Raw genomic sequence first — 24,633 nt, forward strand, 5'->3', positions numbered from 1 at the left:
AGCAAGGGGACAGCAGGGGGCAGCGGAGTATGCACGGCGGGTCGCCAGTCAGCACATCAGCCTTCTGACGATCGGACTCAGGTCAAACCCGACCGCGTTTCATGATCATCCGAACCCTGTGAGCACAGGTACCAGGCAACGTAACATCACAATTTTGCTCGAGCAGCCGGCAGCCGTGTGCGCCTACCTCTGCCTAAACACGGCACAGGCCGCCAGCGCCAGCAGCAATTTCACTGGCAGCGCTACACACATGGAAGAATTTAAAGAGGCCTTTGATAACTTTACAGCTGCTGCCGCCGCGGTGAACGCGGAGGCGGAGGCGGCGCGCCAGCGTTTTGCCGGTGCGGAGTCGGAGGCTGCTGCTGCGACCGCGGCATTCACGCGCGCCCAGCAGCTAACGGAACAGATGCGCCAGGCGGGCGAGACGGAGGCGGCGGCTGCAGCGAACTCGGAGTTGGACCCAGGCGCTAAGTCGGCATTGCAATTGGAAGGAGTTGCAGCCAAAATGAAAGAGGCATGCGCAGCCCAGGCCGCAAGGACGACGGCAGCAGCCGCAGAGCAGCACGCCGTGCAGGCGGCGCTGGCACAGGCCCTGGCGGATCTGCAGAACAAAACGGCGCAGCTCCGCGCACTGTACCCTCCGCTGGCTGCTGCTGCTGCTGCTACTACTGCGGCGGCTTCTGCTCCGGTTGATGCTACCCCGGCTGCTGCGGCTGCTGCTACTGCTGTCCCTAGCTCTAAGGCAGCTGCACCTCAAAAGCCCTCACGCGAGGCCGCACCGGTGGGGCCGCCGGCGGCCGGGCCGGGCCGGGCTTGACCTTGGAAGGGGAGCGGCGCCAGGTAGGAAGCTGCAATGGGTGCAGTCTGGCCCAATGCACCCGCCTTGGAGTTGTTAGGAATGCCAACTGGTGCTTCTGACGGGGTTGTTGGGACGGTCTCCCGGCCGGCACATTCTCCCAACTCCCGCCCACGGCGCTTGACATGTGCGACCTCCTCTTGTACATGTTGAAGGTTTCACCCCAGGACCCCACCGGCCACCGCACACCTCCTTACGCCCCCCGCTTTACCGTGCCATCACTGCCATGGCTACCCTGCCCCCAGTCATTGCGCCACGGTGTGCCTCGCATGAGCCGTCCATCCGCATCGACCAGGCGCACTCTGGCCGCGTGTGTGAGAGAGCACACGGGAAGCACGCATGACTGTGCGCCAAGTTTACACGTGTGGTGGGCGTGGCCTTTGCGGCGCTTTGGAGTGAGAGCGCAGGTGGATGCCAAGTCACAGAAGAGTAGCGCATGAGGTGCGGGGTGACTTGATGACTACGGTCGTGCCAAGCCTTGCGTGTTGAGCGCAAGCCCGCACCCGGGTGGGGCTGCTGGTCGGAAAGTGTGGTGGCGCGAGGGGCTATACGTTGTTGGAGTGAGGGTAGGAGCGCGCGGGGCTTCGGGAGTAGGACGCACAGTGGAGTAGCCGCGGTGTGCTTTGCTGCACCGGGACTGCATTATGCAGGGTCGAAGCCATTTGAAGTGCGGTACACATACCGACATACGGAAGTGGGCACAAGGTTGAATTCGTATCTCCCACGGACACCAGTGTCGTCTTCTTACATCGCGTGCTCCCTAAAGGAACTGCACACAGTGCGCCCGTCGAGTTCGCTGATTGCACGCGATGCAAGTCAGGAAGTTGGCCAAAATGTCAAAACGGGGCCTGACATAGGGACCGATGACTTACACACCGTGGAGGTAGGCCCGCGCAGGCCCGGGTTACAGCGGCGAACATTGATGACAAGGCAATTGTCACGATGGACTCTATACACCGCTGGACCACTCACATAGGCTTTTGGGGAACCGCGGTTCAGGCGCGTCACACCTGCCATGGTTTGACCAGTGCCCCCATGCCGCGGGCGCAGGTTCGCTACTCACCCCAAACAGCCAGTATGCACGTGACACCTACCAGTGCGCAAATACGCATGAATAGGAATATAAGTACAAAGTGGTCGCTATGAGGGCCTTAGCGTGAGGGCACAGCGTCAAGGCCTTCACTTCGGTCGCAACGGGGAGCGGAACCGCTATTCCATATTAAAAGGTATTAATCTGCCACGCAAGCCGTTAAACAGGGGCACTTTGTAGGGCGGGAACACGTCGAGAGTTTGAAACCTTTTGTGCTATGTGCGGAGCTGTCTAGATTTCCAACGTATGGCAAGGTGTTTCAAGCTCTACAAGCTCGCTTCACCGGTCGGGTTTCCCTAGCAGCTGTCTCCCCATTGACGTGGTGATGCCTTTCTCTTGCAGCTTCCAACTGCGGTGCTTACTTGCATTGACAGCCATGCCCGCAACCAAGAGCGCGCCTCGCGATGATTTGCCGGTAAGGGTTTCGGTGCCGGCCCACACTCCGACACCTGCGGCGCGCGCCTACGCCAGCGCGCCTCCCGCCCGCAGCCCCACCCCGGGCCCCGGACCCCCTTGTCACCTCTGGAACCCCATCCCATTCCAACCGCTCGTAGTTGGGACGGCACCAGGTAGCAGGCGCGGCTGGGGCGGTGGTGAGGCGCTTGCCAGTCTCAGCCAAGGAGGCTTCCCAGCCCGGGGCCAGGCGCACAATGGCTCCGCCGCACCGCAAGGATAGCAGCTCGCCTGAGGGCGGCACCGAGACCACCAACGCATCCAGCAGCGATGATGACGACGATGACGCGTCCGACAAGTCGGATGATGACGACTCGGTTGATGAGGATGAGGCGGTCGAGGAGGACGAGGACGAAGACGAGGACGAGGATGAGGATGAGGAACCTGAGGAGCCCGAACGCGGCCAGCAGGAGCAGCAGGTGGGTTTGCAGTCTGGCCTCGGCCCTGTATGTGGAATTCTCAGGGACCCAATCACAAATCACATGGTATTTGTGTGGGCGCGAGCACACACTATTCTCCGCGCAGACACCTACCGCGCAGACACCACCGCCCCGAACACACCGCTTAGCAAGCTCCATTACCCCTCACATCAGTCAGCCTCCACCGCTCATGGTTGCATGCCTGCGCTTCTTGTTGTTGCATTACTTGCCCAGGCTGCGAGAGGCGTCAGCCCTGGCGGACAACAGGGCGACGAGACCGAGGTTTCTGACGACGACAGTTTCGACTCGGACAGCGATGACGAGGACGAGTCGGAGGATGAGAGCAGCGAGGAGGAGGACAGTGAGGAGTCAGGCGGCAAAAGTCAGAAGGGCGGGCAGGCCGCCGCAGCGGCTGTGGCCTCGCCCGCGCCGAGGCGGGCGCCCAGCGCCGGAGCCCGGACTGCCTCGGCAGCTGGGCCCTCGCAGCAGGCGGGCGTAGGCACCGCCGCCGCCGCCGCCACCGCTGTGGAGCGGCTGCTGCAGGGAGCGGCCGCGGCGGCACCAGCGGCGGCGCCGGCATCGCGTGGCGGCACGCGTGCTCCTGCTGCAGGCGCGCAGCCCGCTGCCGCCGTCACGACGGCGACCGCCGCGCCAGCCGGCGCCGCCGGAGCGGCCTCTGGCGGTAGCAAGTACGGCACAGCAATGGAGGCAGAAGACAGCAGTGCTGACGAGGACGCGGAGGACGACGACGACGATGATGACGCTGCGCAGACGCCGCCGCCGGGCAGTGGTCAGGGGCGAGGCCGCGGCCGGGGCCGCGGCCGGGGCCGTGGGCGCGGCGCCCTCGCTGCAGCATCCGGCAGCGAAGGCGCCGAAGGCGCCGATGGTGAAGGCGACGCGCCTGCGTCCGGCCGTGGCCGTGGGCGGGGCCGTGGACGTGGGCGGGGCCGCGGCCGTGGGCGCGGCCGCGGCAGGGGCCGGGCGGGCGGCAGCGACGATGATGATGATGGCTCATCTTCTTCGGCGTCAGACGACGAGGAGGACGGGGACGGGGACGGCATGGACGTGGAGGAGCAGCAGCAGGCCGGCGGTCAGGGCGACGGCGGTGGCAACGAGGACGCGGAGATGGGCGACGCAGGTGGGGGGGGGCAAAACTTGGGGGGTGCCAGTGCTCAAAGAAGCGGAAGCATGGTATGGGGTTTGTGTGTTGGGGCAGGCAGCGGGTTGTGAGGGCGTAGCGCTTGGGACTCGGGGCTTCACCGCTTGAATACGCCAATCCTTGCATCCACCGGCTGCGCGCACACGTGTTTGACCGCTCGGTTTCGACGCATGCCTTACAGGAGCACACGACGACGGCGCCGGTAACTCACTGGGCCGCGGGCGCGGTCGTGGGCGCGGCCGCGGCAGGGGTCGGGGCCGAGGGCGCGGCGCCGCCGCGGCAGCCGCACCAGCAGCCGGCACGGGCACCGGGCGTGGGCGGGGCCGGGGGCGCGGCCGGGGGCGGGGCCGTGGCGCAGGTGCTTCCTCCGGTGATGACGACGACGATGACAGCAGCAGCAGCGGTGTCATCACCATTGAGGATGACGACGAGGCGAAGCAGCAGCAGGAGCAGGATGGGGCGGAGGCTGGCGGCAGTGAGGCCGTGGTGGCCGGCCGCGGCCGCGGCCGTGGACGTGGTCGTGGCAGGGGCAGGGGGCGCTCTGCGGCCGCCATCGTCCCAGTCGCTGCTGAAAGCACTGGCCGAGGCCGGGGCCGGGGGCGCGGCCGGGGGCGGGGCCGCTCAACCGCCCTCGTGGAGGCCGACGCTGCTGTTACCACGGGTCGGGGCCGGGGACGCGGGCGCGGAAGGGGCCGAGGCCGGGGCGCTGCGGGTGCGGACGCAGGCGCTGGGGAAGCCGCTGCCGGCGCGCCCGGCAGCAGCCGCAAGCGCACCCGCTCGGCGTCGGCGGCTGAGGAGCACGGCGGGGAGGAGGACGAGGAGGGCGATGATGACAATGACGTGATGGAGCAGGACGAGGAGGAGCAGCAGCAGCAGGGCGGCGCGGCCGGCGTGGCCGTAGCAGCGGATGAAGAGGACGGGGAGGACAGCGAGGAGGGCGGCGAGGAGGAGGACACAGGCTCGCCGGGCGCAGGCCGGGGCCGCGGGCGTGGACGCGGCCGCGGCCGTGGCCGGGGGCGGGGCCGCGGGCGAGGCGCGGCTGCTGTGGCGGCGGCCGCGGATCTTGGACAGGTGGCGCTGGCGGAGGGCGCCACCGGTCGCGGCCGGGGCCGGGGTCGAGGGCGGGGCCGCGGCCGCGGCGCGGCGGCGGCACCAGCCGAGGCGGCCGCTGGCGCCGGCGGCGCGCCGACGCCGAAGCGCCAGCGCACCGCCCGCAGCACCGGCACCGGCGACGAGCAGCACGCGGCAGCTGCAGCTGCAGGCGCAGGCGGCTGGCAGGCAGGCATGAGTGATATGGGCGGCTCACCGGGAGACATGGCGGAGGCCGGCGGGGCGGGGGCCGGCGGCGCGGCTGGTGGGCTGGGCAGCCCCGCCTATGGCACTGGAACCACGGCGGGGCCGGGTGCAGCGGCCGGGCGGGGCCACGGGTTGGGCACCGGCGGCCGCGGCCGCGGACGAGGCCGTGGTCGTGGACGTGGCGCCACCGCCAGCGGCGGAGCAGCAGGAGCGGTTGGGTCACAATCGCCACCCCTTCGGGCGGTTAATCGGACTGCTGCTGAGGCAGCGGCTGGTGCGGGCGCGGCGGCGGCGGCGGCGGCTGGCGGCGCGGCAGGGCCTGCCGCAGGCAACGCAGCGGGGACGGCTGGGCCGGGGGCGGCGGCGGCGGCGGGAGGTGGGGTTCAGGAGGGCGTGGCGGCGGCCCAGGCGGCAGTTGAGGACGCGGTGAACGGCGGCGACATGACGGAGCGGGTCGCCGGGGTGTGGTCCGAGCTGATCGGCGCGTTCAAGGTGAGCCGGGGAGCCGGTGCCGCGGGAGTAAGACTTGCCGTGCGCATGGGGCACGACTCCAAGGCTGTACCGGTGCGGGAGGCAGGGAGACTGCAGTAGGCGGCGGGGCAGGCGGTCCTGGCGCCTTCCCGTGGCTCCTGCAACGCTGGGCGAGTACGCTATGCGCTAGGCATCGGGCTAACGTGTCCTAGGGGCTGCGGCTGGGGATCGGGGATTGGGCAGGCGTCCCAGCGGGCGATCCTTCGCAACCATGGCATCGCCCCTGAACTTGGGCGTGGTGCGGTTTGCTCTGTGCGGTTTTGCAGGTGACGCAGGAGTCGATGCGGCTGGCGCAGGTGGCGCACACCAACGCGCAGCAAATCTTCGAGGTAAGGCAGGGCCTGACGGACTGAGCGTCGTGGCAACCAGGGGTCGACACTTCAGTATCTCAAACCCATGGTCACTGCCCTGCCATCGCCCAGTGTTTGCCCCGCTGGTACGCACAATTCCTTACTGCTCCTTGCGCACGCTTCCTGCCCCCGGTTGCCCTACTCGTAGCGCGACCAGATGGAGGCGCGGCGGTGGCTGACCAAGGCGCTGGACCACCTAAAAAATCGGGAGTACTGAGAAGTGGTGGATCGGGCCCATTGGGATGGAGTGCGGCAAGCTGGACAACCGGGACTGCTGAGTCGTTACCTGTGCGCCATGCCCAATCAGCGAACTGCTGTGTCCGCTGCCGGGGGAGTGCGGGTTGGTCTGTGCGCCACTACCGGGATGGGTGTGGTGCTGACGCGTGGCATTTGATTGGGCGGCGGCGGCAGGGGAGAGGGGATGGAAGGGACAAGATACCGTATTGTGTGCGGCTGTCAGCTGTCAGGGTTGGTGTGCTGAGTCAGCACTGCTGACCTGGATGCATGACGGCGTGCTGCACTGCGGTGTAGTAGCGGCCAGGGAGTCGGAGCCGCGGACGGATCATGCGTGACGCTGTTGATGGAGCGATTGGTATACTGCTCAGGACGCAGGGTACTGTTTGGCAAGACGGTGGCGTCACGTGGTGCTTCTGCACGGTACATTTCGTGATGGCGAGCTGGGGCGACGGCGGCGGCGAGTGGGGCTGAATGGTTGATGCGCGTGCACGCTGCACCTGCGCAATGCCTGCGTGTGCACGGAGTTGTGTGCAGGCATGGTTGGATGTGTGCCGCATGCTGAGGGGTTCTGTACATGAAACTATGGTAACATTGTGGCACACACCTACGGTATGCAAGGTTGCCCTAAACCGCACTATCCTGTGTGCATGCCACATGGGTTCGGTGCAAACTACCGTAATGGCGGCCAGCCAGCGGTGGTTAGCACAGGCCAGCGCGCAGACACGCGCGCTAGCACTGCACGTACAGTTCGGCACGCTCCGTTCGCAACCACTGCGCAGCCGCCGGCACCCTTACCAACCCCTCGGTCTCAGCGCGTTCGCAGTTTACATGCAGCAGCCGTGGATATTGGACTTGGCTCCGCAGCAATAATATGGTGTCAAAAAAGGAGGGGTGCTGTATTGTCGCTATCAGGTATTGCAGCCCCATCGCACACCCAACCGCTCTCACGCTCGTGTCCACGCCATTCAGGGCGCCATAATAGTTGAACTCGACTAGCTAGGAAAGGTAAGAAAGGCCAGAAGGGCACATTGGGTGCAAACCCCATACATGCACGGGGTGACGGGGCACCCGGCGGCCGCCACCGCCAGTGGTATTTCACCCGTATTTGATACGTCTCACCATCACGTCTCACGGTCACATGCCGCACACGCAAAGGTGGACAAATGCAGAAAGTCCAAAACGCACAGCTGACTCGCTTACGGCTCCATATCATATCACACAACAGTACAATACTACGGTACGGTATGCTCACACAACACGCATGCGGCGTGTCTTGCAACGCGGAATATGAGTCGGCGCATGCTGCCCAGGGAAACTCCAGGCGGGTACTCGATCGGGGGCGACGCGTGCATGGGCGTGTCACGCGCTGAGGCACCCAACGACCTCCCCTCGCACACGCGGGATGGTCGGATTGGGTCGGCATTCCCTCGTCCACGCGGGATGGTCGGGTTGGGTCGGCATACAAGCTTTTAGCCGTAGCGCTGTGGGTCGGGTGCGATGGCAACAATGCGCGAGTGAGCGGCTCGGCGGGGAGGCGAGCGAGGTGAGCGGCGGGCCGTGGCGTGGGCATGGTCGCAGGTCATCACACGTAAGCCACAAATGCTTGCACAGCTTGCGGGCTACACAGCCTAGCTAGCTAATGAGCTGCCATACGGTATCTGCTGTCCATGACGCATGTGTACGGCACTACTCACCGCCAGGAGAACGCTGCTCAGGAAGGTGCGGCTGTTCTTGGTCACCCAGCGGCCGCCCTCCCACGCCTGGAAGTCACCGCGCAGCTGTGGAGGTAGGGGTAGGGGCGGGCGGTGGGAAGACATGCAGGCAGTCAGCAGCTAAGCAGCCCATGTGCGTGTGCAGGCTGCGAGCGAGGGCAGGGCACGCCCCGCGCGGTTTCCCCTGGGGCTAATGTTACTGCACGCCCAAGTTTACTCGGGTACCGTACCACATTACGTTAACAAGACGTGACGCACACCACATGTGCCGTAGTCTCGTCCAAAATTACTCGAGTACCGTACCACATTACGTTACCCAAAACGTGCCAGTAGCCACATACAGTAGCCACATGCAGTAGCCGTATGCAAGCACGCACACACGCCCGCACCTGGCCAATGAAGGCCATCTGCTTGTCCGCACTGCAAGGGCATTCGACGGTAGACACAAAAAAGACGAATCAGGTATAGCAACGTCGGCATCTCGGCATCACTGCTGCTAGCCCACACGCATTAGCCGCTCGCCCTGCGCGGCCCAATCACAATCCAGAATACGGTGCACAGTCCCACGGCTGCAAATCCCGAAATCAAGATCTCTTGGCCGCGGTCCGTGCAAAACTTACGCCAACTGGAAGACAGCGTAGCCGCGGTAGATGAAACCCAGGGTGCCGGTGTCCACCTCAGTCCACAGCATCGCATACTGGCTGTCATAGGTCAGGCAGATCTGCACAGCGGCAGCAAGTCAGCACGTCACATAAAGCGCGTGCATGCTATGCTTGAGTTTGCTTCCCGTTACGCAGGTAGGCAGGATGGAGGCAGGCAGTGCCAAGGCAGCAACATAACGAAGGGCGGGGTACGCGTGGAGAGCAGCCACAAACGCTAAGAGGCACCGGGTCATTCCGCAGTCAATCCAAACAAGGAACCCCTGAATCAAACGCGCTCGCTTGCTCTCTCACCGTGCCCAGCTTGACCTCGCTCAGGACGTAGCTGGCAGCCTTCCACAGCCCCCCGTCGTACTTACTGTGGGCGGGTTGATGTGCATTTGCATTTGCAATAACTGAGAAGTTGCTCGTTAATCAGTGCGAGAGGGCCCACATCGAACGATTGACCAGCCAGCAGCCTAAAAGTGACACCCACCCACACCAATTCATTGGGCACTCACGCCATCTGGCCGATGTCGAGGTAAGCCGTCACGCAGCCGAAGGCCTGCAAGCAGGGGTGGATGAACAGCAGTTGGGTTGTCAGCGTAGCCGTGCCTAGTGTGTTTGTGGCGCCGTGGACTAAATGCCGTGGCCTCGGCCGGCCTACAGTGTAGCAGGTCACGAGACAGTCGGCCAACCCAGCAAGCAACACCACCGCGCATGCTACGGTACCAAGGGCCGCAGCCGCATGCACGATGTCACTCACCTTCTCGTCGCACGTGTTCGCGCCCACATCCCCATCCAGGCGAATCATAGGCCAGTTGCTCACTGCAAGCGGTCATTTCGAATGAAATGCATGCTGGACGTCAATACCGTGGTGTTTGGCATGCAATGGCCAGGGTGCATGCAAAGGCCTGCATGCACGCCATCAGCAAGTCCAAGCAGTCCCGAGCGACTTACAGTAGCCAGAGCAGCGGATGCGGGCGGCGATGGCCCTGCGCGCAAATGAGGTAGGGTGTGATTTCCTCATCAGCACTTGTACATGGGAGCACTACAACCGATTGCGTTGGTACAGCAACACAAGGAGGTCCCATCTTGGCATCTATGTGCCAGGTGCCACTTACGCAGGATCCCAGCCGATGCCACCGCTGCAGGGAATGCCTCCGAAGCTGTCCTTATTAAAGGTGAAGATCCGTTGAGGGATGCATGCGTTGTTCCAGTAAGCCGTCAGGGACTGCACGGACACGTGTAGTGTGACAAGGAAGAGCGGGTGGGCGGCGATCGAGGGAAGGTGAGCGTTTGTTGGGGTCAAGCGGCCCGCACCCAGCAGTTCTGCTCGAAACCCCAGCCAGTAATGCGCACGTACGCACACGGACACGTAAGCACACGAACGACCTCGGACTGCGCCTAGCTAAGCTGGCGTTCCCAGCACGCAGCACCAACCCGCGCACGCCCGCAAGTGACACGGCGTTTCCTCCCCCTCCTGGGACTGCTGGTGAATACAATCCCCCAAGATGAAGGTGAAGGTCAAGCCTCCTTCGCGGTCTGCTTCTCTACCCCCCCCCCCCCGTCCGCCATGGACGGCCACTCCCCCGGCCCACACACACGCACACGTATGCACACGATCGACGCACACACGCACCCGAGCGGACTCGTGCACGCTCTGGCCAGCCGACAGCTCACGACGACGGAGGCCACCGGTGGCGTTGAGGTTGGCAGTGGCGGTGCCGGTCAAGGGCCCGGCGGGCAGCGCGGCGCCAATCTCACCCACATCGCTCACTGCAAAAGATTGTTACGTACCGCACAATCAAAGCACAGGCGTGGCGTCAGCAGGCTGGACGGCATTGGTACACATATGTAGCAAACTATGTCCAGTGCTCTGCTCGGTGGCCTAGTGCGTTGCGCCGTGGTGCGGACAGCCGCGCACTTACTGCAACCATCCCACCTGCAACGCTTGCCTTCGCGTCGCCAGCACCCCTGCTACCTCGGCCCCAGCATTACCATCCGACCAGCTCCGTACAACCCCGGCCCCAAACCTGCAGCACAGCACTTACTCGAGGCGGCTGCGGTGAAGGGCGTGGTGAGCATGGGCATGTCCCTGTCCCTGTCGGCGCAGGTGGTGGCAGCTGGTACCTGCCACAGCGAGGCAGTGGTGGCCTCCGGGCTGGTGGCGGTGAGGTTGCGGAACTCGAGGACCTGTGTAGTTGACATGCGCGGCGAGCATTGAAAAACACGAGAATTAAAGTAAGGTCAACGTTTGTATGGTAAGCGTGGCCGTGCGTGGGCAGAACAGGGTTATCCAAACGTCCATCTACCACGCATTTGGACGTCACGCCGGCGCGTGTGCAAAGAGGTACGTAATGAGGCCACGCACGCACTCATCAATGCCGCACGCAACCCGCCGTCACACCTTGATCAGGACCATGCCGGCATCGGCCGAGTAGAACTCAAAGCCCAGAGGCACCAGGTTGTTGGGCGCGTCCCTGGATTGATTTGAAAGCAAAGAATGGTGTAAACGGTGTATTACGTGAGTGGCTGGGCTGCAAGTAAGGTAAAATGGTCTGGCTGGGCTGACTAGTGCACGCACGGCCCTCGACCGGTGGGGATACACGAGTGGCATTATTACGACATCCGCATGCGATGCAGGCATCAAGACGAGCGCGATGATGGTGGCGCCAAGACGCACCAGTAGTTAATGATGAGGTTGGGGCGGGTCTGGTTGCTGCCCGGCTCCTGGGGCTGCTTCATCTCCATACGGAAGTGGCGGGCGGCCCTGCGTGTGTTTGTGTGTGTGCGTGTGTTTGTGTTTGTTTGTGTGTGTGTGTGTGTGTGTGTGTGTGTGTGTGTGTGTGTGTGTGTGTGTGTGTGTGTGTGTGCGCGCGCGCGCTCGCATGCGTGTGTGTAAATACAGGAGCACCGCATGCGCACACGCACGAGCATAACCGGCAGTCCTACGCCGCCCCACCCCCCGACCCAACGTCCTGCCTACTGCTGTGCGCCCTGGGTTGTTAAATACCAGATGACGTGCACAGCCGCTCACCGCGCTTAGCCGCAGCAGAACGACACAGTGAAACCCCCACCGCCAACCGGCCCGCCCTCAGTCCATGCCCTCAGGCTATGCCCGCCGCAACCGAGGCTGCTGCTGGCTCCAAACTTGCTCAGACCTAGCTGCTCACCTGTCACCAAACGCCTCGTTGCCGAGGTACTCGAACTTGACCAGGTTCTCCTTGCTGAAGGCTCCGGCCAGGGCGGGGGGCATGGTGAAGTTGCCACAGTAGGCAACAGCAGGGCCGCTGGAGGCCGAGGAGGCGGAGACGGGCTCCTGCCACCTGTGGGTGTATGCGGCGGGGGAGACGGTAAGTGGTGGGGGGCAGGATGTGGAAACGTTGACAGGCCGGGAGAATCCGCCCACCACCGTCCCAGCAGCGTCCAAGAGGACCTGCCGCCTCCTTCCACGATCCAGCGAGACAACTCCACGAGACAGCCTGGCTCTCCACTTCGCGAGACATTTGCCTGGCTCTCACCCATTCATTCCCCAACTACACCCAGCAGGCGCCCCACGAGACGACATCATCAGCACGACCCAGGCGGCCCCAGGCGGCTTCAGGCCCCAGGCGCCCCCATTCCCCAATCAATCATCACGCCCCAGGCGGCCGCACGCCCCAGAAGGCGGCCCCATTCCCCAATCAATCATCACGCCCCAGGCGGCCCCACGCCCCAGAAGGCGGCCCCATTCCCCAATCAATCATCACGCCCCAGGCGGCCCCACGCCCCAGAAGGCGGCCCCATTCCCCAATCAATCATCACGCCCCAGGCGGCCGCACGCCCCAGAAGGCGGCCCCATTCCCCAATCAATCATCACGCCCCAGGCGGCCCCACACCCCAGAAGGCGGCCCCATGAGGCGGCCCCGCGAAGCGGCCCCAGACAGACAGGCAAGCTTGCACCTCCTGGGCCCACGCACCTGTACACCATGCCGTCGCCCTTGGCCAGCTCAATGCGCTGGTGGGTGGGGTACAGCGCGAACTGGTAGGCGGTGCGGACCAGGCCGTTGTAGGCGATGGCGGTCTCGTTGCTGCAGGTGGTGGTGGAAACGGGGCGGGCGGGGCGGCAAGTATAAGGCCAGGCAGCGTGAGGGAAGGCCAGCAGAAGGGGGCGCCGAGTTTCCTGCTATCCAGCATCAATCAATTGTCGGCGTTGCCCGTGCCAAGCAAAAGCCGTCAGGTGCAGGCCAAGCATTATTGGCGTGTGTGTGCACGGGGAAATAAAGGAGGGAGGGGAACTCACTGGGTCATGTAGCGGGTGCCGTTCACCACCTCAACACCAGCCAGGTCCTCCACGCCAGCCAGGGACCTGAGGGAGGTCGCGAAAGGGACGACACGGGCTTGGTGCAGCAGCAGTGTGGCCTTGGCGGCTGGTCGTCAGGGAGGCCTGCATGCGCGCGCGCATTCCTCCATACCCCCCGCAGGCCGCAGCGGATCGCTCGCCCCAAACACGTACGCTACAGTGCAACACGCGCCCATCCACGCACTCACCGGGGCACGGTGCTCAGGCGGCGGCGGGAAGGCACGTCGGAGGCGGGGGCCAGCGCGGGCCACGAGTCTGCCATGGGCAGCAGCGGCTCATCGGGCATAGTCATGAGCGGCGCATCCAGGGCCATACGGCGGTGGTGTCCGGAGGTGCTGATGCTGCTGCCATTGATGGTACCGGTGACGAGCACGCAGCGGTCGTTGTTGGGGTCGGAGGCGACCACGCAGGGCTCATAGATTTTCACCTTCATAAGGAAGTTGGACGCGGGCAGGCGCGGCACGGGCTCGGAGGAGGGCAGGTTGAAGATGGAGAGGTCCTTGATGAAGTTGAAGAAGCCTGAGGATCAGGAACGCAGGTTTGCGGGGAAATCAATCAGCTGTGCGTTCAGCCCCTGCCATGCCGTGTCCTTTCCCTTCGCCCGCACACAGACGCATAGCTAGGACACATTGCCCATGCCGTATTGCTGGTCTCGCGTCAGCGTTGTTACAGGCTACACAGCATGCTAGCTAGGGTCAACTCACCCAGCACCTCGTACACGCCGATGAGCATGCGGCGGTTGCGAGCCACCTTGAATCCCGCCTCGGTAAAGATGTCCGCCATCTCGGTGCTGTGCGATTGTGTGGCGTGGACGGGGCCAAATGGTGAGGTTGCAAGGCGACGTGACATTACAAGATAACGAGGCTGATACCGGGAGGAGTGGAGAAGAAGGCAATGCACATCCACGGCGTGCTCTCTAACACAGGCACAGTCATGCGTGCTCTCTTTCTTGTGCTCTCTACAAAACACACGGACGCGCACCCACCTGAACACTACCACTGTATCATCAAGGGTGATGGTGCCGGCCACGGTCACAATGCGCACGATGGAGCCGTGGACGGAGTTGTCGGCGGGCACACGGGCCACACCCTGCACCTGCAGCGCCAGCTCGGCCTGCACGCAGACGCAATTGTGATGGCGGCGGGGCGGAGGGACGCATATATAAGCCGCACGGCGGCGGGCGCACACAGACCATGGCCCCTGGCGCAAGCAAAGTCGCGGGAAAGCAAAGCAAGGCCCTGATGGCTGCTGGGGCTGATGCAGCGCGCAGTACCGTAAGTAGTCTTAAGCAGTACCGTAATGGAAGCAAGGCCCTGCGGTTACTGCGGTTGACACCCACACCCGCTGGTACCCACCACGCCCGCGCCCTTGAGGTAGAGGTACTTGAGCTCCATGAGGTCGCGGATGTTGACGCGGCTGGAGAAGGCCTGGGGCGCGCCCATGTAGCTGCGAGGGTGGCCAGGCGGGGCAGGAGAAGGGAAGAGAGCAGGTTGGAGGCAGGAGAGTGGGCGGGTGGATGGCAGGAGCAAGGCGGGAGGAGGGAGGAGGGAGGAGGGGGGCGGGTTGATGTGGGCGTGGCGCGGATGCGGTACTGCAGGTTCTGTTGCGGAAGCCACTGAGAGCTCGCGCATGAGGATCACTCACTTGGCGGTGCGCAGGACGGAGGCGGGGTTAACGGGAGTGAGGGTGCCGTTGACGACCGTGGAGTTGATGGCGGCTGTGGTGGTGGTGCCGTCTGCCGCGGTGGTCGTGCGGCTGACCATGACGCCGTTCACCACCGTCATGTCTGCGTTGCCGGTCCGGACAACCTATTAGGGGGGGTGCGAGTTTGTGCGCGTGTGGGGTCAGGGGTGAATTAGGCAGGCGTGTGAAGTGTTGCTTTGTGTTTGCAAGGGGCGGACCACTGCAAGTAAGGTCAGCTGGGCGAAGATTCGTGTCATATGCCAGAATGCAGGGCGAGTAAAACGTGGGAAAGGATGCATGGATTGTGGCGACGTCCATGCATGTCGGTTAGGCCCGCGCACCTCGGTGGTGCCCTTGGCATACATGGTGCTGCCTGACACCTGTGGGTGTGTGATGGTGCGCGGTGACGAGAAGTCTCGGACGGTCGGGGTGTTATTAGGTGCCCACAACAAACAGTAATGGTACACGCGCACAACACGCAGGGAACGGGGCAGCCCCGTCCATAAGGGGCCCGCCAACCTGGGCGCGGTAGCTGTTGCTGGTGCGCACCACATCGACAACGGCCGCACGCGACAACACACACGCACCTCCGAGTCCTTGAGGGAGTACATGGTGGCGTAGGTCAGACCCACTACCTGTGTGCGTGTGTAGGGGGGTTTTATGCTCGAGCGAGTAAGTCCCATCATGGGAGGGGATGGCGGAGGGAAGGGGCGCGGGAGGGGGCGTTGCGGCACGGGCTTGCAGTGTTCACGTGAAGATGGAGATCCCCAGGGGCGCAGGGTGGCAAAACGTCTGAGAAGGATTGGGGCATACCCGTAGATGGCTGACGTGTGAGTAGGGTGGCGCGGGATGGGTGCGATTGGGGGCATGGGCGACGCGTGGGCCGTGGGATTGGAACTCACCGCGCCAATGGTAAATAGGTTGAACAACGTCAGCATGGCAATGATCCACCACTGCAGGCGGCGGGAAGTAAGCAGCAGGTTATAGGCGGCACAAGCACGGGAGTCAAGGGGGCGCGGTTGAAGGCGGATACCGTATAGGCAGACGGACGTGCACGTGACAGGGCGGCAAAGCGACTCTCGCAAAACACGGGCGGCCGACAGATGACCCCACGCTCGCCCGGGGCCGATCGGCGGCGCGCGTCCCACAGACTCCCATGCACTCACCATCCAGCGGCGCTCGCGCCTGTGGCTGACCACACCCTCCAGATGGCTGACCAGCTGCATAAGGAGGAATAGGGGGGTGGAGTAGGAGTAGGGGAACAGTAGGTGGGGGCTTGGTCATTTCGGGCGAGTGCCCAAGAGGGCGTGGGAGCGTAGTGGGATGGGGGTGGGGGTCGGGAACGCATAGGCGGGTGAGGCAATAGGGCGGGTACCGGAGGGCGCGACACGTGCAACACAGCACAGCTGCTGGTGTTTCAGTAGGGTTTCATCCAGCCTTATTTGGGATTTATCCAGCTGACGGCGTTAGGACAGGCAGGGCACGAATTTTGCCCCTGTGCCTCGCGTCCCAAAGCGGTGACGACAGCACACGTGCACCCGCACATATGTCCAGCAGCCGTGGCACATGCACGTCTCACACACCTCATTGGCGTCGATGGTGCCATCACCATCCTTGTCCAGCTCTGTGTGCGCAGCAAACAGAACCCAAGTTTTATCGTTGCCGGTTGGAGTAGCCACTAAAGTGTGGCAAATCATGACGGCTAGGCGGCCAGAGGAACATGGGCGGCGTTGCCTGACGCTCAGGAACGCCGATGTGTGTCCAAAGCGCGCCCGGTGCTCACCTTTCAGTAGTTGCTGGATGTCAGCATTTGCTGCAAGCGTAAAGCAACGTGGGGTGAAGCGTTTTAGGTGCGTGCTGTGGTCGCAGAGAGTGAGAGTGCTAGCAGCACGATTGAACCGGCTTTCCTGCCTGCGTCAGCGCTGCCGCTGCATTGCGTCTCTGTTATTACCTTTCGATTTGTCGAGCTCCTTGATCTTGATGCTGGGGCCTTTGGTCACGACTGCGGTGGATGGGTGGACGGTGCGGCGATGGCGCACCATGCGGTTGCGTTTAAGCGCGCGAGACGGACGGTGGAATCCAGCAAATTGCTACCGCTAATCATCTTGATTGAAGCAAGAACTCACCAGCAACTTGTGCATGTGTTACGGCCTCGGGGTCCGTCATACTGTCTGTCTTTGCGCACACGAGTGAGCTCGCTCACGTGTTATCTTGGCCGCGGACTTAGCCGTGACCTTGCTTAGTTGCGAGGCACCTGACAAGTATATCAGCGCGCGTCAAGGCGTCAAAATGCACGGCAAACAATGTGTCGCCCGCCAGACTCTGACGGACCGGGCCCGACCGGGCATTCTGGACAAGCTCAAAACGTGTACTTAAGACTCAATTAGCATTCAAGCCCGTTTCCGTTATAGCACTTACTATGTAGCGTTCACCAACTCGCACCAGCTCGAGGACTCCCGTGCAGCCTGCTCCTGGCATTCAGGGTTTGGCCCTTCAACGTTATTGTGTGCATAGAAGCAGGAACTCTGTTTTACATGCGCTCGCGCAACCTGCAGATCCATGCTGGATACGCCTCAACCTACCTTCGGCCACGCCCTCCACCCGTTCACGGATACCTCGACATCTCGACGTCGTGCGTACGTTGCGGTTCAATTTGCATCCAGACCGCATCCCCGCTCCTCCAAAACCCCATACGCGCCGTGCTCCCTTACCCTCCCTCGCTCGCAAAATCCTCTCACTGCCTCAGCGTTACCGTACCGGTATCACACGGGGTGCTCGCTCTCGAACGACCTTGGCAGCCGCGCATCAGTGAGCACCAGCCAATCACCGTACGTGTGCAGCCCCGCGCCCCGCAGCGTCTCCGCCGGCACCGACACGCCGCGCCCCGACGGCACGAATGTCACCACACAAACCCGCGGCGTCGCCGGCTGGCCTGCGTCCGGCTGCTGCGGCTGAAACTGTCCGACTACTGCGGACGGGTCTGTGGGTTCGGGCTGCTGGGAGGTGACGGCCGTCGCTGCTAGTGTGGGCGTGGGTGACGAGGAAACGCTGCTGACAGCTGGAGCGCCGGCGCCACCGCCCCAGATGTAGTTCAGGTGCTCACAGATGCCCAGCCGCTGCTCCGAATGGAACTTGCCTGCAGGTTGGCGGGAGAAGGCCGCAGCGGCAGATATGTATGGCGGCAATAGCAGCTAGGCGGTGGGGCTCGCGACATGGGCGTGTGCGCGCACGTTTCCCACGCGCCAACGTCTCACTGGTGCACGGCCCAACCAAGCCCGCCATGCTGTCCAGGGCACGCAGTATTGTACGGCCATAGTCACGGCACCCACCACACAGCACAAGCAGCCCAGCCCATACCAACACCAACACCAACACCAACCGCACTCACGCCCACACCAACGGCTCTCACCCCACAGCAGCGCTGCCACTCACCGCACACGTGCACCACCAGGCCTCCGGGGGGCAGCGCCTGCAGCGCCGCCGCAATGGCGTGCGCCATGGACGCGTCCCACAGGTTCTGGGCCTCCACGAACCGTGTGCGGCCCAGACTCATGCCGCTGTAGGGGCACTCCCCGCCGCCGCCAGCTGAGGAAGATGTGGAGGAGGTGGTGGGGTTGGTGGCTGGCACAGAGGTGGGGGTGGACGGCGAAGGGGATGCCGCAGTGGCGGCGGGTGGCGACGTCGGCTTCGCAGCCGTGCCGGCAGCTGGAGCCGCCGCCGCAGCAGCTGCAGGTGCCGCCACAGGGGCCGCGCGCTCCTCGCCGTCGTCATCTGCGCCCCCGGTCTCTCCCTCCGCTGCTGAAGCCTGGCGCGCTCTCTGCACTCAACACGGCAAAGCAGGACGCGACATCCATCAGCGTCGTTGCCAGCCAAAGAGACGCACTTCCCGCTCGACAGCAACTAGGCCATTGCCCATTACGAACACGCTCGCACCTGCATGGTCCACTGAATCTTTGCCGCATAGGTGTTTGAGGCGGGACGCAGCGGCAGCGGTGGCAGGTGGCGGCGCGAGGCCGGCGGCAGTGCCTCCAGGGCGGCGGCGCCGGACCGGCCCACCAGACTCACGTACCTGATGTGGCGGGCGTGGCGTGGCGGCAGGCGGGCGGGAGGGACCCCAGCGAGTTGGCAGCATTAAGATCAGGGTCGGCTTCATGTCACAGCTCTAAGCATGCAAACATTGCACAAGCGTCAGGGCCGCATGAGATGTCACCGGAACGCCAACCGCTCCACCTCACCACCCAATGCACCGCACCCGCACCACACTTGCCTAATGCATTGCACCCCACCTGCGAGGCGCGTTGGCACACACCACGGGCGCCCCCGCCTCCTTTGCGGCCATGACCAGTGGCCGGTAGTCGGACTGATAGTTGGGCCAGGGCCTGTACGGCAGCGGACACGCGGCAGCCTGCATACTCATTCGTGTACACAGGACACGAATGGCGCACTTTGCAAGTCGCAAACAGCATCACGCCCCATCTTGTAAGTGACTGTGTTCAGCAGCGGCAACGCACCTCCCGTCCTTGACAAGGTCTGCCTCCCGAATGGCCCCCGCCAGGAACTCGTCCATCACGTGTTGCACGTCCGCCTCAAACATCTCCAGACTGAGAGCCACCGGCCGCCGCAGCTGCCTCTGCAGCTTTTGTCCAGTCGCGGCACTGCTGCCGGCGGCGCCCGCAGTGCCGCTCGGCGCACCCTGCCCCAGCATCCCTCCCTCCTGCGGCCCTCCCGCCTCCTGCGGCCGTTCCGTCCCCTCCGCCTGCTCCGCCCCCTGCTGCTGCAGGGTGTGCCTCAGCAGCCGCAGCTGCAGGGCGTGCGCTACGGGGTCGTCGTGGTACTCCCCCAGCAGCACGATGGAGGAGGCAGGCAGGCTGTAGAGCAGCGCCTGGGGAGGGGCGTGTGGGGAGTGTAAGGGTGTGGTGTACATGAGTTGTTCTCCCAAGATAGAAGCGTCCCCGGAAAGGACCCGTCCCAGGAAAGGAGCCCTTCTCAGTTGCTCACCTCCCAGCTTGATGGCTCTCCTCGCGCGTCATACACCGCATAGGCAGATCCCTCCGAGTATGCAGGGCCTGAGCCCGAGCCCTTGCCGCCAGCCGGGGCCCTTGCTTGTGTGTCGGTGCTACTGCCGCTGCCGCTGCTGCTACTGTCAGAACGACCGCCACTGCTGCTGGGGCTGGCAGGGCGCTCGTTCTGAAGAGCGAGGCATTGCGACCATGTCATGTGCTGCCAACCCGCACCATATGCCTCCTCAGCCCCGCCCCCGCGAGCGCCACCCCCGTAGCTGCCCGGTACGATGGCTGGTGAGCTACTGCCGAGCGCAGCCGAGCCTGCGACTGCCGCGGCTGCTAATGCTGCCGCCGCCGCGGACATGCACGCAGACGCCCAGCCCTCATCGGCAGCTGCTTCACCCATGGTGCTCTTACTGTACAGCCTGCGTCCAAGGACTTGCGGCTTCAAACATGTGCGTGATTGCAGCTGGTGTGACACCGGCAAGCTGGTTGCGCAGCTGATACTGTTGGAAGGCGTGGCAGTCCCGGCGGGTAGAGACCGCGCGTCACCATGCAGCGGTGCTTCTGTGTGTACATCCGCAAGAGCGTTGTTACCAAGCCGGGCAGATGACGCGGATTGCAGCGGGGACGAGTTGGGTAATGTGGAGACGGCCCCGGATACGCGGCCCCCCGCCAGCGACGAGGCTTGGCTTGTGCAGCCCGGCGCTGCAGCTGCCGCTACGAGAAGCCTGTGCGCCAGATGGCGCTGCATTGTAAGGTACTTTTGCAATCCGATTCTTGCTCTTTGCTAGAATGCAGAGTGCAAGAAAACACGCAGGAAAACACGCGAAGTTGTTTGACGAAGGCAGTCCTGGGACTGTTGGCATTTGATATTGTGCGTCTTATAGAACAGCAGTGTCTTCCATCATGCAGGACGAAAGAGTCTGCGATTGAATGAAGTGCACATGCAACACCTTCCTAAGGTGCAGCACGGCATTCCACCTGGAAGAACCTTGATAATATAGCTAAAAAATGTTTACATTGTTGCAATCATCTGTGCGGGCAGCGCGCTCCCGGCTAGTCACAGGCGGGCAAGGGCAGCTTGGGGCGCGCGTCGCATTCGCCACGGACGCACCGAGCACGGTAAGGCAGCCACAAATACATTCCTTCGCGACATCTGGAAGGGGCGCGTAAACGGCCCCCACGACCTTGGCGTGGCATGGCCCCGGTTTGTGTCCTCCCGTCACGGCACCCAGTCGCTTCAGCAACCTGAACACCACAAGCTATGCCTATGTATGTTACAAATTGCGATACATTCCGCCAGGTTGTGCAAGATGCGCCCGAGGAGACCAAGGAGGAGCTGGAGGCGCGCAAGCGCCGCAGCGTGAAGGCATACCTGGTGAGGTGCGGATTCTCTCCGGGCCGTGGCCTTGGCCGTGTCGTCCACAGTAGAGTACTGGGGATGCAGTTGCACTGCATTTGCGCTGTGTGTGTATCACAGCATCAGTGTGCCGCCCACCCCATCCAACTCATCCACCGCTTGCGTGCCGTACGCCTGGGCGCATTCAGTTGCCGTTGCGGCTGGCAACCGCGGCTGGCAACCCCGCACCTCCAGAATCATGTATTGTATGGATGCCCCCCCTAGATACATATCGCGTATGGAGCCGCATGCAAGCTGTGTGACATGCCCATGCCTTCGCCCGGCACCAGGAGGACGAGTTCGGGCGCAACGACCCAGAGCGCTCCTCGCTGGCGGTCCTGCTGCAGCAGCATGGAGTAGTGGTGAGTGCCGCGTTGGGACTGTGCCCAGGAAACGCCGCATCAGAACTTGTTACTAGGTCTTGAGTAGATCATCATTGGATACACGTGTGATAGCGTTTGCGCTGGCATGTAGTCGACCGAGCAAAGGCAGGTGGGGCTCTGTGGACGAGTCTGGCGTGCGGGTGCACCTCATTGCCAATCCGTGTGTTGCGGTCCTCGCCTGTGATCCTCAACCCTTTCCTGCTTTCCACTTCCAGGTCAAGGGTGGGCACACAGAGGCTGTGCGGCTGATTGAGGCTCTCGTGGTGGGTCATTTGGGAGCTCTTCAGCCTTAGTTCAGCCCCTCTCGCCACTGTGCCTGCAAGCCGTTCTGGTCGCTGCTTGAGCCCAGTCACCCAGGGAACCCCATAAGTAACCTGTAGCTTTCCATGCTCAGAGGGGCTGCACCGAGGCGGACCTGGCAGAACCTTGGGTGGTATTGTTTGCAATCCGTCGGCATGGGCTAGGCTTTACAGAGCGTACTCGCGTTTAGTAATCATAACGTGCAGTCACAACGTGCTCACGCCGATCACGGCTTCCTCATTGACACTTGTGCGCAGGCATGGAAACGCGGCGACTACAAGCCGGACACCGCGCAATAGCGCAGGTGCATCTGACGCGGCATGGCAGCGCCATCCGCCTGGAGGCCTGTACCCCTAGGGAACACTGCTATCCAGGCACCATCGACGACACTAAGTCATCTTCCACAAGATTCAAGGGCGTCAGCGCTGACTACCACACTGTGGGCCGTGGGATCCAGGCCCCATGTCAATGCCATTCCCGGACGTCAATACTGGTAACGAATGCATATAAACACGCAAATCGATAACGAACCAAAACGTCTCCCCCCCAGCCTCGCGCGGCTGCTGCGGATGTACTGTGGAGTGAAGATCAGGAGCCCGGGCCAATCCCATCCGTCGCCTGCTCCTCTTCCGGTCCCGCCATACTTGTCGCCATTTCAGCCATTTCAACCATAAGGTGTTGGAAGTCGTGGCAAGCCAGCTGTATCGCTGTTGAGAAGGCTCCAATGCCGGCCCTGAGGCTGCTTAGATAGCGCCGCCGCCGTTGCGCATCTCCTCCTTGGCCTTCGTGAGCAGGTCCTGCACCTCACCTGTGTGGATGGGAGGATGTGAAGAGGGCATGGTAGGGCGGAGGAAAGTTTATTGAAGAGCAGGGTGCTGTTGACGCTTTATACTGAGAGAGACGCACTCTGCTGAGCACGAATGTGCCTGTGCAGCTAGGCCGTGCAAACGCGCAAGTGCACGTATTTGAAGCATTTGAACATGTAAGAGCGTGCTGACTGCAGCCGACCGATCGCGCTGCATCGCAGCGTCCCTCCAATACCCCACCGGTAGCCGGGCCCCCGCCCCCATACTACCATTCCGCCAGCCCCAGCGGCCCACAGTCCCACCAGTCCTGCCTAAGCTCCCCTCCAGCCACAACGCACCGGGCTTGAGCTCGCCGGTCTGCATCTTCTGCACCAGCAGGGACGCCTCCGGCCTGCGCAGCAGGCCGCGCACGTTGCGCAACCCGGTGCCTGCAGCGGGGACGTTGGCAGGCCGGGTACCAACATATCATCAGCGCCCGCACGTAGCGTTGGTCTGGGTGCTTGTGCGCAATGCGCATGTGGGTCACAAGCCCAGCCGCGCATCTCTGTTCAGGCTCTGGCCCTATAAGGACTCCCTGCGCACTCAACCAGCAGTAGCCTGTAGCTCCTCCCGTTGCCGCTCCCGTTGCCGCAGTCCTTCTAGCCGCGCTTCATTCCTAAGTGCTCCACCATGCGCCCCGCGCGCCACCCACCGAAGCAGCGGCCGCAGATGCGCGCGCCACGGCCGTAGCACTGCGGGCACTCCACGAACTCGTACTCGTCCTTGGCGCGCTTGCGGCTCAGCGCGCGCCACTTGCCGGTGCCGCCACACATGTCACCTGACAGGGCGCAAGTTTTCAGAGGTGGGGAGATTCGGAGGTATGGAGATTGGATTTCGGTGTCGTGCGCCCCATCGACGGCGAGGCGTGTGCAGAAGCCATACGGTTAGGTAGATGCACTGCCGGAACCCGGAAGGCTTGACGCCCTACTAGAGCCGCCCAGCTAGAAGCACTACAGGCTCCAGCATGGAGCGGGTAGGAGAATCGAAAATACATACCATCCGCAATGACGGATCTACCGGGCAAACTGTAATGGCCTACAAATGTAATGGCCTACAAAGTGGCGGAGACGCACCCCCCCCCCCCTGTTCGCCACCGCGTCGACAGCTGCCGCACCATAATGCCCGCCTGCCATCCCAGCACTCAAATCCCAGCTCACATGGTACAATGCCGGTCCCGTCGCACTCGAAGCACGAGTTGGCGGGGTCGGGCATGCTGCCGTCGGCGGACGCTGGGCCGCTGGTCACGGCGGCCGCGCAGAAGCACAGCGGCACGAGCATCATGGTGCGACGGCTCAGATCCACCAGCTGGTGGCGGGCAGGCGGCATCTGCTCATCTGCTGAACGCTGCCCCGCGCTCTCGGGCTTCGACGCTGCGCGGCGAGGAAAACGTTCAAGATGATGGAGCCATCCGAGCAACTGGGTCAGCTGCATCAGGCGAGCCCGATACATGTACAATTACCTTGACATACGATGGTGTTCCGGCACCGGGGCACTGGCGCCGAGCAGCAGGCGGAGGCCTGCAAGATGCGGGGTATGTGGTTTCTCAGCACTCGCCGACGCGCCTAAATGTTTCCACAAGCCTGCATACGCACCCGATGCTTCAGCACAGGTCGTTGAGCTAGGCAGCTCATGATAACGGCGCAAAATTAAAGGGGGACGCAAGTATAGGCAAAATGGTTTGGACAAGGGTCCTGTAAATGATACAGGTGTTTGAACTCTAAACCCGCATTCTTGTCTTCGACATGGTCGGCGAGAGCAGTGCGGACGCGATTGGGTCCACTTCCCGCACAATTCAACCGTCGGAGGCGTGCGTGGCTTAAATGCTGCGACCACGCTATGTAAACTGATGCAGTGTATTCTTTCAAGCTGTCGTGCACGTTTCGGCCTTGAGCTGAGTACCGTGGCAGTGTGCCGACCCCTCACCCGGACCT

The 24,633-nt window shown here is 63.2% G+C and overlaps 6 protein-coding genes across 6 annotated transcripts; 3 read left to right on the forward strand and 3 right to left on the reverse strand.

The window, feature by feature from the left end:
- Positions 1 to 140: 140 nt before the first annotated feature.
- On the forward strand, positions 141 to 1,822 carry CHLRE_11g475626v5 (uncharacterized protein). The gene is made up of 2 exons (XM_043067619.1): positions 141 to 840; positions 1,102 to 1,822. Exon 1 carries the CDS (start codon positions 251 to 253, stop codon positions 815 to 817), a length of 567 nt encoding a protein of 188 aa, XP_042919624.1. The 5' UTR covers positions 141 to 250; the 3' UTR covers positions 818 to 840; positions 1,102 to 1,822.
- Positions 1,823 to 1,950: 128 nt separating this feature from the next.
- Positions 1,951 to 7,032, forward strand: CHLRE_11g475650v5 (uncharacterized protein). Its single transcript, XM_043067620.1, has 7 exons — positions 1,951 to 2,082; positions 2,289 to 2,361; positions 2,501 to 2,818; positions 3,053 to 3,956; positions 4,159 to 5,765; positions 6,071 to 6,133; positions 6,303 to 7,032. Exons 2-7 carry the CDS (start codon positions 2,323 to 2,325, stop codon positions 6,369 to 6,371), a joined length of 3,000 nt encoding a protein of 999 aa, XP_042919625.1. The 5' UTR covers positions 1,951 to 2,082; positions 2,289 to 2,322; the 3' UTR covers positions 6,372 to 7,032.
- Positions 7,033 to 7,117: 85 nt separating this feature from the next.
- On the reverse strand, positions 7,118 to 17,092 carry CHLRE_11g475700v5 (uncharacterized protein). Its single transcript, XM_001701959.2, has 29 exons — positions 16,896 to 17,092; positions 16,721 to 16,771; positions 16,553 to 16,582; positions 16,353 to 16,393; positions 15,936 to 15,989; positions 15,672 to 15,722; positions 15,357 to 15,404; positions 15,111 to 15,149; positions 14,731 to 14,894; positions 14,442 to 14,532; positions 14,072 to 14,199; positions 13,791 to 13,876; positions 13,275 to 13,605; positions 13,027 to 13,092; positions 12,704 to 12,814; positions 11,918 to 12,070; positions 11,428 to 11,514; positions 11,152 to 11,224; positions 10,796 to 10,937; positions 10,384 to 10,520; positions 9,866 to 9,975; positions 9,702 to 9,736; positions 9,508 to 9,569; positions 9,263 to 9,306; positions 9,057 to 9,120; positions 8,724 to 8,824; positions 8,493 to 8,523; positions 8,086 to 8,169; positions 7,118 to 7,872 (listed from the first exon to the last, which is right to left on the reverse strand). Exons 1-29 carry the CDS (start codon positions 16,933 to 16,935, stop codon positions 7,861 to 7,863), a joined length of 2,466 nt encoding a protein of 821 aa, XP_001702011.1. The 5' UTR covers positions 16,936 to 17,092; the 3' UTR covers positions 7,118 to 7,860.
- Positions 17,093 to 17,146: 54 nt separating this feature from the next.
- Positions 17,147 to 20,632, reverse strand: CHLRE_11g475750v5 (uncharacterized protein). Its single transcript, XM_043067621.1, has 6 exons — positions 19,768 to 20,632; positions 19,281 to 19,651; positions 19,056 to 19,148; positions 18,703 to 18,838; positions 18,202 to 18,586; positions 17,147 to 17,905 (listed from the first exon to the last, which is right to left on the reverse strand). The coding sequence occupies exons 1-6, from the start codon at positions 20,176 to 20,178 to the stop codon at positions 17,532 to 17,534; spliced, it is 1,770 nt and encodes a 589-aa protein (XP_042919626.1). The 5' UTR covers positions 20,179 to 20,632; the 3' UTR covers positions 17,147 to 17,531.
- A 100-nt stretch (positions 20,633 to 20,732) lies between these two features.
- Positions 20,733 to 22,004, forward strand: CHLRE_11g475800v5 (uncharacterized protein). The gene is made up of 5 exons (XM_043067622.1): positions 20,733 to 20,897; positions 21,079 to 21,153; positions 21,465 to 21,536; positions 21,773 to 21,820; positions 21,907 to 22,004. The coding sequence occupies exons 1-5, from the start codon at positions 20,787 to 20,789 to the stop codon at positions 21,928 to 21,930; spliced, it is 330 nt and encodes a 109-aa protein (XP_042919627.1). The 5' UTR covers positions 20,733 to 20,786; the 3' UTR covers positions 21,931 to 22,004.
- Positions 22,005 to 22,006: 2 nt separating this feature from the next.
- Positions 22,007 to 24,418, reverse strand: CHLRE_11g475850v5 (uncharacterized protein). Its single transcript, XM_001701957.2, has 6 exons — positions 24,295 to 24,418; positions 24,162 to 24,219; positions 23,860 to 24,072; positions 23,355 to 23,480; positions 23,002 to 23,091; positions 22,007 to 22,665 (listed from the first exon to the last, which is right to left on the reverse strand). Exons 1-6 carry the CDS (start codon positions 24,331 to 24,333, stop codon positions 22,601 to 22,603), a joined length of 591 nt encoding a protein of 196 aa, XP_001702009.1. The 5' UTR covers positions 24,334 to 24,418; the 3' UTR covers positions 22,007 to 22,600.
- Between the last annotated feature and the right edge of the window lie 215 nt (positions 24,419 to 24,633).

The sequence above is a fragment of the Chlamydomonas reinhardtii genome, chromosome 11, assembly GCF_000002595.2.
Source record: "Chlamydomonas reinhardtii strain CC-503 cw92 mt+ chromosome 11, whole genome shotgun sequence".
NCBI classification, from domain to species: domain Eukaryota; kingdom Viridiplantae; phylum Chlorophyta; class Chlorophyceae; order Chlamydomonadales; family Chlamydomonadaceae; genus Chlamydomonas; species Chlamydomonas reinhardtii.

What these genes read in the sequence shown, in the direction of transcription:
- CHLRE_11g475626v5 (XM_043067619.1), top strand. Translation starts at nt 251, where the DNA reads ATGGAAGAATTTAAAGAGGCCTTTGATAACTTTACAGCTGCTGCCGCC.
- CHLRE_11g475650v5 (XM_043067620.1), top strand. Translation starts at nt 2,323, where the DNA reads ATGCCCGCAACCAAGAGCGCGCCTCGCGATGATTTGCCG. An exon ending in GCGGCCAGCAGGAGCAGCAG is followed by an intron (nt 2,819 to 3,052) that starts GTGGGTTTGCAG and finishes TTACTTGCCCAG; the next exon opens with GCTGCGAGAGGCGTCAGCCC. An exon ending in AGCTGATCGGCGCGTTCAAG is followed by an intron (nt 5,766 to 6,070) that starts GTGAGCCGGGGA and finishes GCGGTTTTGCAG; the next exon opens with GTGACGCAGGAGTCGATGCG.
- CHLRE_11g475700v5 (XM_001701959.2), bottom strand. Translation starts at nt 16,935, where the DNA reads ATGACGGACCCCGAGGCCGTAACACATGCACAAGTTGCTG. An exon ending in ATGCCAAGGGCACCACCGAG is followed by an intron (nt 14,895 to 15,110) that starts GTGCGCGGGCCT and finishes CCCCCCTAATAG; the next exon opens with GTTGTCCGGACCGGCAACGC. An exon ending in GATACAGTGGTAGTGTTCAG is followed by an intron (nt 13,877 to 14,071) that starts GTGGGTGCGCGT and finishes ACAATCGCACAG; the next exon opens with CACCGAGATGGCGGACATCT.
- CHLRE_11g475750v5 (XM_043067621.1), bottom strand. Translation starts at nt 20,178, where the DNA reads ATGGGTGAAGCAGCTGCCGATGAGGGCTGGGCGTCTGCGTGCATGTCC. An exon ending in AGATTCAGTGGACCATGCAG is followed by an intron (nt 18,587 to 18,702) that starts GTGCGAGCGTGT and finishes TGTTGAGTGCAG; the next exon opens with AGAGCGCGCCAGGCTTCAGC. An exon ending in CCTGGTGGTGCACGTGTGCG is followed by an intron (nt 17,906 to 18,201) that starts GTGAGTGGCAGC and finishes GCCAACCTGCAG; the next exon opens with GCAAGTTCCATTCGGAGCAG.
- CHLRE_11g475800v5 (XM_043067622.1), top strand. Translation starts at nt 20,787, where the DNA reads ATGTTTACATTGTTGCAATCATCTGTGCGGGCAGCGCGCTCCCGGCTA. An exon ending in GCAGCGTGAAGGCATACCTG is followed by an intron (nt 21,154 to 21,464) that starts GTGAGGTGCGGA and finishes GCCCGGCACCAG; the next exon opens with GAGGACGAGTTCGGGCGCAA. An exon ending in TGCAGCAGCATGGAGTAGTG is followed by an intron (nt 21,537 to 21,772) that starts GTGAGTGCCGCG and finishes TTCCACTTCCAG; the next exon opens with GTCAAGGGTGGGCACACAGA.
- CHLRE_11g475850v5 (XM_001701957.2), bottom strand. Translation starts at nt 24,333, where the DNA reads ATGAGCTGCCTAGCTCAACGACCTGTGCTGAAGCATCGG. An exon ending in GACCTGTGCTGAAGCATCGG is followed by an intron (nt 24,220 to 24,294) that starts GTGCGTATGCAG and finishes CGCATCTTGCAG; the next exon opens with GCCTCCGCCTGCTGCTCGGC. An exon ending in GAACACCATCGTATGTCAAG is followed by an intron (nt 24,073 to 24,161) that starts GTAATTGTACAT and finishes CTCGCCGCGCAG; the next exon opens with CGTCGAAGCCCGAGAGCGCG.